We start from the raw sequence: 12,236 nt of genomic DNA, 5'->3' as shown, positions 1-12,236 counted from the left end.
TATTATTATTATTATTATTATTATTATTATTATTATTATTATTATTAGCTTTGTCATTCTGTGTTCAGGGTGTTTCCTGTAAGCAACAAATATGGATAGTAGTCACTTTTCCTTACCCATATTGGCCCTTTTTATGTTTACTCATCCTCAAAAGAAGAGATTTGCTGAGAGGTAGTGTTTACTAACTCAGAGTATATGTGAATGTTTTTGCTAAAGTCTGCATTTAAAAGTGCCCCACTAAACCCAAGACTGCTAGGCTACAGTGAGAACTTTACACCATTTTTAGGTTTTCTAACACTCTGACTAGCTGGAGTGATTACAGACTGCAGTGTCACGCATACATGGCTATCTGGCACTCCCCAGAACTCATACTCACCTATAATGTTTTATTTTGGGTCAGGCCAATACTTCTTGGATGCAGTGCAACCTGACTGCGTCTTGTTCCCATTACTTCTTTTATTTATTATTTTTTAAACTTTTTTATTGATACATATTAGGCTTACTTGTTTTCAGGATACATGTGATCATTTGATAAATTGATACAGTCAAATCAAGGTAATTTAGATATATTTTACCTTAAATATCTGTTTCCTTTACTTCTTGTCCTGTGATTCTGTGGGAGTTGCACTCCCTGATGTAGTTTAGAAGCAGAGGTACTTGGTTCTGAGTAGTGGTACGGAAGGATGAATGGGAGGGTTCCTTTCTCTTTTCTCCTCCTTCCAAAAGAAAAATAAACAGTAATTATGCATTAAAGCAAAAGCTATTACTATTTTCTCTAGAACTGACATTGATTTCTGTGGTGAGGGCATGTTCTGATCATCTCCTATTCACCACATTGGTGACCTAGGGGTGCCTCTTACTCTAAATAGTATGAGATTATGGAAAACATGCATCCTTTTTTTTTTTTGAGACAGAGTCTACACATGAGACTGACAGTAGTTTATTAGTCACATACACTCACAGTCTGGGAAAGGAAAATACCCGGATATGTGTAGGGTCACCTGGGGTTGCACTCAGGCATACAGTGAACAAGCAGGTCTGTGGGGAGCAGGCTTTGTAATAACAAAGGGTTGTGGTGACAGGCTGGTTTCTGTAGGCTGGATGTGATTGCTTGGTTTCAAAAATGTTGAGAGCTAGCAGGGAAGTGAAACCTCTTAGGCTGAGAGCTGGGTGGAGTGCAGCTGGTCTAACTAATAGGGGAACTAGCCAGGTGGGGAGCTCTTCCAGCTGGGTGAGGAGCCTATCTAATGAAAACAGGGAAACATATGGTTAGATCTTTGGGGCCTGTGAGGCTCAAAGGCATCAAGGCAGCAAATGAAATTTTGAGCCTTACAATGTAGGGCATTAAGGAGAAGAGAAATAAACTGTATTTCTCTTTCATATTAGCAAATTTGTGTAGTTTATAGTGTTATAGCATGTGTGCATCACCATATATGTTTTTCAATCCAGTTTCAAAAGCTTTAAATTTAGTGTAAATTGCTCTAAGAATCTCACAGTAGGTTGAATGCCAGTCTCAAGACCGGAGTAGAAATGTTGTCATTAGGTATTTTAGAAAGAATTTGGGGTAAGTGATTTCAAAGACTGAAATCCAGACATTTTAAAACTGTTGAGAAGATGTTAAAGAAAGGCATAAAAGTGGTAGTTGCATTAAACACCAACAGGTGCACTACAGCCGTACATTTGATATAACAGCAGGAAGATGAGGGTTCTGCTGAGTGATGTTTCACTTGACCTCTCTGTTCCTTTACTCCTTAATATATAAAATAAAGAATGAGTCTAGATGATTCTACAATCCTTTGTCTCTAAAATGACTGTGATAATTTCAGATAAATATAAACATTTTACTTATTGTCTACAAGGCCTAATGCTCCAGAATAATTACCCTACTAATTTATGAATCCCTTTTCTTAAGCAACATGGAATGCACATTTCCTGGTACACAAAAAAATTCTAAAAAATGACTTTCAAATGAACAAATACATCTAGCTAAGCAAGAGATATTTGGGGAAATTCTGAACAATGCTAAATATTTTGAGTCCTTTACTACTTCAGCAGTTGAACACTATTACTAACTAGCTGGTTATATTATGAAAGTAACAGCTAGGGTGCACTGTGGGCATTACGAATGGCAGTGAATGAATGACTCATCAGACTCTATGTGGCACACGGTTTCTCATGCTCCTGTTCAGCTATCCTGTGATCTGAAGAAGTTTAGTTAGTCTCATTCTAGACCTCAAGTCTTCACTATGTCTCCTTTGCAAGGATGCTCCTGATTTCAATCAGCTACTGGAAATGTCAGATGAAAAATGGCACAAATGTGAATTATGACAATAAAAGTTTATAAGCTACTAAAATAAAGTTATAGTACCTAAGAGCTGAGTCAACTGACAATGTTAAATGGAACATTTTACAACCAGTCCTGGGATAATGATAAAAAAAAAAAAAAAAAAAAAAGGCACACAGAACATGACGAAATATCTGACAGAAGACAGACCAAGATGAAGCTCAGGCTACGTGACGGTGTGTGAGCTACCGGGAAAGGGGGCAGGAGGAGGTGATAATCTGAGGTTTGTCGAGTGCCTCCTCTGTGTCCGGCCCTTGACAACCATTATCTCTTTAACTTCTCATTACAACTCAGTAAGGGAGATTCTGTTATCATCATTTCATAGAAGAGAAACTGAGGCTTAAGTGGTCCAGTTATTTGCCCAACGACTACACTGTTAAGGCAAGATGTAACTTTAAAAGTCTACCTGACTCCAAAGCCCATGATCTTTCTATGTATTTTTATACCCAGTTCTGTCTCTTCACATACACAGATAATCTCCATATAAATAAAGCAAATTTTAGGTATCCTGAAGAATCTTTCTGTCTGACTTGATACAAGTGTTTGTCCCATGCTATCAATTCAGGCGATGCTTCTCTTTACCATGTAAATTAGCTACACAGAGAATGTTAAATCATATCTAAATATGGCAAGAATATGGGACTAGAATGAAGATGAGCGTTAGAAAGCCACGTGCTAAAAATGATATTTAAGAATGAATACAGGAGCATTCTAGAAAGTTCAAATACGTGATATGGGAATCTTTGGTTTGGGGTTTTCTTTTCTTTTTCTTTTTTTTTTTTTTTTTAAGATAATCCCACTTACAAAATGTTTTGTCCATATCCACAGATTTATACTATCTTTCTCTAACTTTTCTAGTACAAATGTCTTTCTCTCCTTTCACCCCAAACTCCCAAACACCACGTCACAGTACTTCTCATTTCTGTTTTCCACAGCTTCCCCAGTGACGAGAATGCTCTGGTGTGCCCAGGGGGATCTAGTGGTATCTCCCCAAAGGCTGGCATTTGCCATAATGACACAATTTCTTTAAAATATTATGTTTTACCTTTAAAGATCTTAGAAAATTTATATTCTTCTTCCTCATCTGACTCTCTTATAATATAAAGATAGTCTTTTCAATTACTTATTATGGACCAGAATTCATGCTCCAAGAAGAATTAATGTCATGTTAATTCTGAGGCTTCACATACTCTGTGCAAACTCCTCTTACACTAGCCAGAGAAACACAGTGATAAAAAGGTATAATCACATGACATGCAAAGTGCTGATGTAAAATGAAAAGGTCGGAAATACTATTGGGACATTAATTCAAGAGGGGAAAAAACAGCACTGTTTGAATAGGCTTAGAACGATGGTTTAGTTCTTCCTGAAAATACGTAGGATGTTATCACACCTTATCTTGACCTCCACCTCAACTCTCCCCATTCAAGTACAATCAAATGTTTAGTTCCTATGTGCACCCACACACGGGCACACACACACATGCACACATACAAAAGCACACGTATACACATCAAAAAGGCTACACAATATCTAATAGGCAGACTTATAGAGAAACATTTAGCGAACTTCGTTTACTCATCTAAACACCAGATAAAGGCATCATGTCACTGTAGCAATAAAATCATAACTTTTCATTATAATAGAACCCAAATGAAATGGTAAAGTGAAACTTATGAAATAGGTATGGTAATGCTTATTTATACCTATCATAATACCTATTTTGCTATTATTTTGCCAAATAATCCCCATTTGTCAGGCACTGATCTAAATACTAAAAATATAAGGATAAATAAGACACACACAGCTCCTGCAAATTAATAGCATGATCAGGATTACCTTTACAACCCAGTTCTTTTGACAAAATAATACCTATTTTGTGAGTTGCACTTCACCATTTTATTTATTCGTCCTATAATTTATTTAGGCTAGCTTTCAAATATAGGTCCCAGAATATAACAGACACAGCTAATTTTCATTGTTGATCCATAGTAATAGTCACTGAGTAGGTAAAAGACAGAAGACAAACAGCTTTAAGTGCGAAGTGGCACAATTAATCACAATGGTCATACTTATGCACTTGCTGACTGTGATCAGAATATTTAAGTTAAATCCCATTTAAAAGTATGCATTGTCAAGGGAGAGGCCAAGAACCACTTTCTACTGCAGGAAGCAATCCTGCAACCCGTGTGCCAAAGATGGTACTGAAGCCCAGTCCTCCTGGGTCAGAGACTGATTGTTCTGGTCCCACACCCTCTTCACCTCCCGCTGTAGGAGTTGTTCCTATAAAAATGCAAGAAAATGATGAAACCTTGGCATTTGTGTGTTCAAAGATGATCATTTCCTGTTCTCATAATGCATAACATTAAAACAATTCAACTCATTCAGAGAGACAGTTACATTCTCTCAGTTAAGTTAGATTTTTCCCTTTGAAGCATTCTGTAATGCTATGTAAATACATTTGGTAATAACAGATCTCCTTGCTGTTTTTAATGTATTACCTAAAAATAAGGATCACATATATAATATGTATAATATAATGCATTTTATTTTATACATTAAACAATACCCCAAAATTTACTGAAGAAATAAAAAGTATGTGTGTGGATAGAGACAGAGACAGAGGCACAGACAGAGACAGAGACAGAGATAGAGAGACAGAGTTATAGCACAGATCCAAAGCAAAAGTCAAAACTTAGAAGCAAATTAAAGTAATTACCTTGAATCTTGAATAGTTTCATATATACCCAGTATGACATCATAATGAAGTAGAGATCCTTTATTTGGTGGTATTAAATTGAAGAATTTACTTATTAGGTGAAAAGAAAATCTCCATGTTAACCAGAGATTGCAAGTAATTTGACCAATAAGGTCTGTGATATTATCATAAAGTAGCCCTGGATTTATCAAAGTTGTGAAAATAATTTAACATCTATCACCTACATACATTATCTCACTATCCTTACAATTAGCAAATGAAACAGACTATCTGGTCATAGAAAAAGTAGTTTTCATTCACTCACTATATATTTGCCAAATAATCCCTACATGCCAGGCACTGTTCTAAATACTAGAAATATAAGGAGAAATAAGATACACACATGGCTCCTGCAAGTTAATGGAATAGTCAGGATTACCTTTATGAACCAGTTCTTCTGACACATATATTGTGTGATGCAAATTAAGAGTGTTTTGTGACCTTCAAAATATTTGGGGTGCTTTGCTTATTTTACTATTAATTACAGAATTAAATAAATTTTGACAAGTTTCATATGAACGTTTTTGCTTTGTGGATATTACTGAAGCGAATAAAGCTCTATGAATTGTGGAATGATAAAATATTCACAGAAACTTACAACTCTGCAGTTGAATAACAATTACATTTGTTCCAAACAGGCAATTGGTTTCCAAACACATTAAACAAAGGCAATTTAGAAAGCTTCTTCTTCTTCCTGGCATCATTAACATTGTTGAACGTCCTGGGATTCTGGAGTGTTTCACAAAGGTAAGTAAGTGTGTGGTAAGATGAAAAATTTCTGAGTCCATGAAATATTGGTCTGGGAACCATCACTGAGCCAGCATGAATTCTGTACACCATGACCGGACAAATTAGCATATTAGAGAAATTCAACAGATTATTCAGAGCAAGAAATTTCAATTTAGACTTCACTTTTTCCATCGATCCTCATAATAAAACAGTGCTTTACAAATTCTAAAGTATGTTCCAACACAAGATTTTTCTCTCCACTATGTAGCATCACTTTAGAATTAGAAATACGCATATTGATAATAAGAACGAGTGCATCATTACCATTAAAAGCAAATATCATTAAACAAATAGCTAGAAATCTAATGATGCTTGAGATTTGGATCCTATTCAGGCCTTTAAATCAGCAGTGACCATTTCAAGGCCAATAAAAAAAACTGTACAAAATCCCTTAGCTTGTTGCCTGAGACCACCTGAGAGTGGATTAATATGTACCATCTACCATCCATCCAACCATTCATTGCCAGCCTCTCTCTCTCTTTCTCTCTCTCTCTCTCTCTCCCCTTGACATATTCTTGGACAACTGTGTACTTTTGAGAAAACTCTCTAACCTCTCTGGGCCTCTGTTTTTACACCTGTAAAATAAAAAACCTCTTGTGGGTTTTAGGGGGACAAATATTGATAAAGGGCTAATCACAATGTCTGTCACGAAGCAGAAACTAAACAGATTTTCATTTTCCTTACTTCCTTCCATCCATTTATCTCTTTAGTCATTTGGTCATATATTATCTCATCCATTGTCACTTCACCCTTGCCTAGGTCATTATTTTATTAACCTAACAAATCTCTTTTTAAATATCAGTCATGTGATACGTGGTGTCATCAACTAGAAAGATACAAAGTCAGTAAGTCAATAAAGGTTTATTTTCACCAATGTTCTGCTCTCATCGGGCTTATGGTCCAGTATAAGAAAGAATCAAACCTCATGCAAGGCAGAATTAATGACAAAATTAAAAGCCTTAATGGTTCCCTGAATTTTTATATTTCTTACACTCCAAAGTGTATAAATTATCAAACTGATCCTTCACAGTGTATACTTTTCCTGAATGCTGATCTCATTCTTAGATTGAAAATCAAATTAGAGAACCCGAAAGCTTTGCAGAAAGGTCCAACAGGAATGTTCTCAGCATTGTAGCAACACAGATTTCACAATGGAAATGGAAGCTGGAGGCATGGCCTCTTTCCCCTCCATCCACTGCCTCCAGACACATAAGTGGTGCCCACCCAGCAATTCTCAAAAACCTGCACCGTCTCTCAATTTTTACTTTATATCCTATAGTAAGGTTTGATCTTTGTCTTTCATGAAGTAATTTAGTCACCTCAGTTGAGTCCAGTTTCACAATTTATATGCTATACAAACTTCAGCAAACTGTTTAACTTTGCTAAACCTCAGTCACTTCATTTGAAAAACGGAAATGATAAAAAGAGTAACTGTGTCATAAGGCTTTTGTGAGGATGAGTAAATGCTCCAAAGTGTTAGCAATTATAATTAGAATGGTCTCATACCTAGTCATATGCTGTCTTCTTCCTCCTTTTTATGCTTCTCCTAGTCTTACGTTGAGGTGTGGCCAAGATGACCGCAGTCATGGATAGAGTTCAGATAGAACTAGCACTGGACCCAGCACTGGACTTATACTGGACCATAAGCCCGATGAGAGCAGAACATTGGTGAAAATAAACCTTTATTGACTTACTGACTTTGTATCTTTCTAGTTGATGACACCACGTATCACATGACTGATATTTAAAAAGAGATTTGTTAGGTTAATAAAATAATGACCTAGGCAAGGGTGAAGTGACAATGGATGAGATAATATATGACCAAATGACTAAAGAGATAAATGGATGGAAGGAAGTAAGGAAAATGAATCCATTAGCCCAGGGATTGACTCATTAATATATCCACCCAACCAACATGCTAAGCATTGTTCCAGGCAATAGAGAAATAGAGTTGAACAGGCAAACTCATAGTCTACATGGAGCTAACATCTAGGGCCCAAATTAAAATATTCAAGTGTGATTCTTTCTCTCTGATTGCGGAACTAGCGAGTTCCTGTAAAGAAGCGAGAAATAGTGGTGTGGAGTGCAGAGGAGGAGGTAAGAATAAAAACATACAACACACCAGAGATTGGAGGAACCAAAGATGAGAAGGGACTAAGTAAAAATGTAAAGTTCATTCAGAGATAAATTGATTCTTACCAAACCTTCTCCATCTCCTATCTACTTTCTCTTCTTCTGCATACTTTTTTGGGGAGGGAATAAAGATAGAGTGAGAGGAAGAAACAAAGCAAGAAGGAAATTAATTTTCTATGTGTTGAGCAGCCTGTGTGTGTTGGGTGGTATGCTATACACACACAAACAACTGCCCTTACTCCCCACCACCTTCTTGGGATATAGATCTTATCATTCTACATTATAAATAAAAAAACTAAAGTGCAAAGCTAGTTAAATAAATTGACCAAGTTCACACAACTAGGATTCAACCCCAAATTTGTCTCTGAAGCCCATGCTTCTATACTCCTATACTATGCTGCCTCCAAGTGCCACAGAAGAGCTGTCTTCTCGCTCTCTGACAATGCCTAACTTGGTTTGGGAGAAAACTATTTCCTTCAGTTAAAGTAACTCTACCCACTACCACCTGTTGACCAGCACTCCACAGGAAAAGAATGAATGTCACATGTCAGAAGTAAGGAGAGTCTGGAAAATTTGCCTCCAGAGATTAAGCAGCTAGAACCAATGACATCAACGCCAAGGCACATGTTCCCTTGGGGACCTGTTGGCCATTGAGATCGGACAGTCCAAGTCAGAAGAGTTAAGCAAGACACAGTATGAAACCTGAGAGAGAAAGACTAGTGCCTGCAGTGAGGAGTGCATGATTCCGATTTTTTCTATACTGATTGTGTTTGTCAAACACTACTGAACAATAAGCATGCAAATAAATGGGGGAAAGTACCAATGTCCCAGGGACAGCATTATTGAAACATATTACAAATAAGTCAAATCATATCTAATCTCAGCACATATGTAATCACAATCCCATTTTTTATCAAACCCAAAGGTGTATCTGTTCAGAGCCAGGTAATAGTGGAAATCTATCAAGAACAAGGCAGTCTCAACTTATTCTTGTCCTCAAGATCTTGAGGACAGTGGATTAATTATGAAACAACCTCCTCACCAAAATACAGGTAGGATGAGGTCTGTGTTAGCACCCTAGACACCTCCACAGCCAAGTTCATATTAGTCTGATACGATCTTATTGTTAAGTCCTAGAGCCAAACCAATCTTGTGAGGGTTACTGGGACATTATCTCAAATCCCCAGCTGCATAAAGCTAGCAATTATCCATAAATATAAGGCCAGACTTACCTGTCACATGTACCAAATCAAAGAAACTGAAGACAATCCCTCCACAATCAAATTTGAAATACTGCACTGATGACATGTCATACTTGAGGCTTTCCAGTTTAGGGGTGAAGGAAGTAGGTAGATGAAAGTAAATATGTCTACAGTGCTTTATATACATATATATCCTATCCCACATTGGGTGCTAAAATAAAAAGAAATTTCAGGTGTTTTGAGAGGGAGGGGGCAGACAGTGTTTGTTTTTATAACTAACACCACTGTCCTTCCAGTGTTGTGAAACATATAAGTTGATATTGCACTTGTTTTGTGAAATATTCCAGTAATCTTTTGTGTCTATGCTGTAGGCATTATTGAAAGTGGCATAAATCAGAGACAAATGACCAGAGTTGTTCAGGCAGTATTCATTCTCTTACAGCTACAGTTATTTTTAGTAATGTACTGAAAAGGAAAAGAAGGTAAAATTAACTTTTGACACCTTCACAAATCAAAAATAGATGACTGACTCCATCTATATTTGAAACTTATGTGTATGTGATAAAATTAAACTTACAGCTGATATTCATTTGTTCATTTGACAAATATTTATTGAACATCTACTGTGTACCAATCACTGGGAATAAAGCAGTGAATAAAGCAATTTGAAGTTCCTACTTTCCTGGAACTCACCCAACAGTGTTTAAGAAAGTAATTTGTCTTTAGAGGCAGTATGCCATAGAGGACCAGGATTCAGAATAATCACATTCTGGTTCCAAATCCAAACTCTGCCAACTACTACTGCTATGAACCTCAAGTAAGTTATTTAACCTCTTGGAAACTTCAATTTCTCAATCTGCGAAATGGGATGATTCTATCCCACCCTTGCATGGGGCTGGTACTTAGAAGACACTGGAAAGGCCGGTTTTTCTGGAGGTCGGGGATGGAGAGTGCACATTCTAGAAATACATTCATGGATTCTTCTTTGACAATGGTGCTTTACTCATAATCTCAGCACTGAATTTACAAACCGCCAGTAAACCTCTTACGCAGCCTGACCGCTATGAAATCTGTCAAGTCAATAGGCTTTCAGCCTTCTCACCATCTCTCTGTCAGCACTGAAGACAGCACAGCAAGTTGTAAAAAAGCGCCACCTAAAGGTCCTTATGAGACACTTTATTAAGTCACAAAACTCCTTTTGTACTTTTAAAAAGACTATTTTGGTGAGCAGAGCTCTTAAATAATCGTCACTGTTGTGCCAGTATCTATGAGCCCATCATAAAAGGTAGACAAGCACAGGAGGGAAGCAAGTGATTTATCAGTTCATCTACATCTGGTCCTAAGAAAAGCTTTCTTTCTTTCTTTTTTAGATATTGTAATCTAAATCATTTTAATGCCCAGAACATCCGTGGAAGTAATCTTGAAGAAACACTTCTCCTCCACGAGAAGTCTCTGAAATTTTATGGCAGTATACAGGAATTTTCTTCAAGTATTGATCTTTGGGAGACAGCTCTATGAAACTGTATTTGAGTCTACCTGTCTTATGAGAACAGTATTCATTGTTTTCTTCTTCAGTTGAGCATTTTATGTGTTTTAGTGTAAGAGCCATATATATGGAGGTGATTTTATAAATATCATCCGTATACTTTATTTACAAAAACTAATTATGACCTTTCTAGTAAACTGTCATGCTTTTGCATTAACATGCTATAGCATTAAAATTAATAAAATAATTTCAAAGCCTAGGTGATTACTCTATGATAAAAAAAAAAAAATGACAGTTTTCTATACACCAATAATACCTTACCGCTTTCTACAATGGTTCAGCCATTGAAAGCATATGACCTTTTTTTGGAGTTTTAATGAGTCATTAGAAGCAAAATGACAGTATTTTAATATACTCTCTTTCAATATACTTATTGAGCCCTTATTACATGCCAAGCATTGTGACCATATACTGTATATAGCTGAGTAAATAATAAACATATACATGATTTTCTATATTTGCTCTTAATATTATGCTATCAAGATATGACTTCATTAAGGAAATTTTCTCTGAATTTAAAAGCAGTATTACTAAAATAGACGTCCTTAACAAAGAGAATGTCCACATACTAAAAAAGCTGAAAAATAAATGTACGTTATGGAACAGTTGGAATTAAAGGAAAGAAGGAAACTCAGGAAGATAAAATGAGGGCTGAGAGGAGGGTAAGTGATCAAACCAAATAAATAGAGATGCTTAAAGGAATTATACGAATAACATCTTTCGGTCTCCACTGTCAATTCAGATGCACTCAGAAAATTATATTCTAAGGGTTTCTTCTTTTATAAGCAAAAATATGTGGAAACTCATCTTTTAAGAAATCAAGTAAAATTAATGTCTGTTACTTAGTAGCAGTATTTGTCAAAATTTGGTTGAGGACAATTTGCTACAGGTGAATCTTTCTGGCCCCTACACAGACTGCCTTAACCCAAATCTTTTTTCAGATTGGGGTCCAGGAATTGGTGGTTTTAATAAGCACACCCAAATCATTCTCATGTTCCCTAAAGTTTAAAAGCCATTGCTTTCCAGGACAATTCGTGCTGGATAGGACAGGTGAGCGTATCAGCCAACTGCAAATTATTCTGCAATTATGCACCTCGCCTGTGTATACATAAAATATTTTAGGTCTGTAGAATAAAAGACTTATTCAACTTGATTAGGTACACTATGCATTTTTAATTGCAAAAGAGCTGTAAAGCACCAGGTGTTTCTGTTACTCAAACTATTTTTTGTTTGAGGACAAGTGAAAAGACTTGCTGGTACAGGCATAAATTCTTTCCCTGCAACTTTTTCAAATCCTTTCTGTTTAGCAATTGTTTCCTAGCAAAACAGTGAGGCAGACCCCTGATATTCCTTAGAAGCTTTCCTTGCCGCAAAAGGTTAAATGCCAAGTTTGCAATTTGGGTTTAATGAACACCCAAAAGAGCCAGAAATCTTTAAACACTTCACCTCAGTACAAATGGGAAG

At 36.4% G+C, this 12,236-nt stretch overlaps 1 protein-coding gene across 1 annotated transcript in view; it reads left to right on the top strand.

The window, feature by feature from the left end:
* The window catches only part of SLC15A5 (solute carrier family 15 member 5), a 92,440-nt gene extending 80,515 nt beyond the window's left edge, over positions 1-11,925 (top strand). The window contains exons 8-9 of the mRNA XM_023226205.1: positions 5,741-5,849; positions 10,597-11,925. Of these exons, the coding sequence (XP_023081973.1) occupies positions 5,741-5,849; positions 10,597-10,744 (257 nt within the window). The 3' untranslated portion in view covers positions 10,745-11,925. The remainder of the gene's footprint in view (positions 1-5,740; positions 5,850-10,596) is intronic.
* The last annotated feature ends 311 nt before the right edge of the window (positions 11,926-12,236 follow it).

This window comes from Piliocolobus tephrosceles, chromosome 10, assembly GCF_002776525.5.
Source record: "Piliocolobus tephrosceles isolate RC106 chromosome 10, ASM277652v3, whole genome shotgun sequence".
NCBI classification, from domain to species: domain Eukaryota; kingdom Metazoa; phylum Chordata; class Mammalia; order Primates; family Cercopithecidae; genus Piliocolobus; species Piliocolobus tephrosceles.
This window is presented reverse-complemented; position numbering and strand designations above follow the sequence as displayed.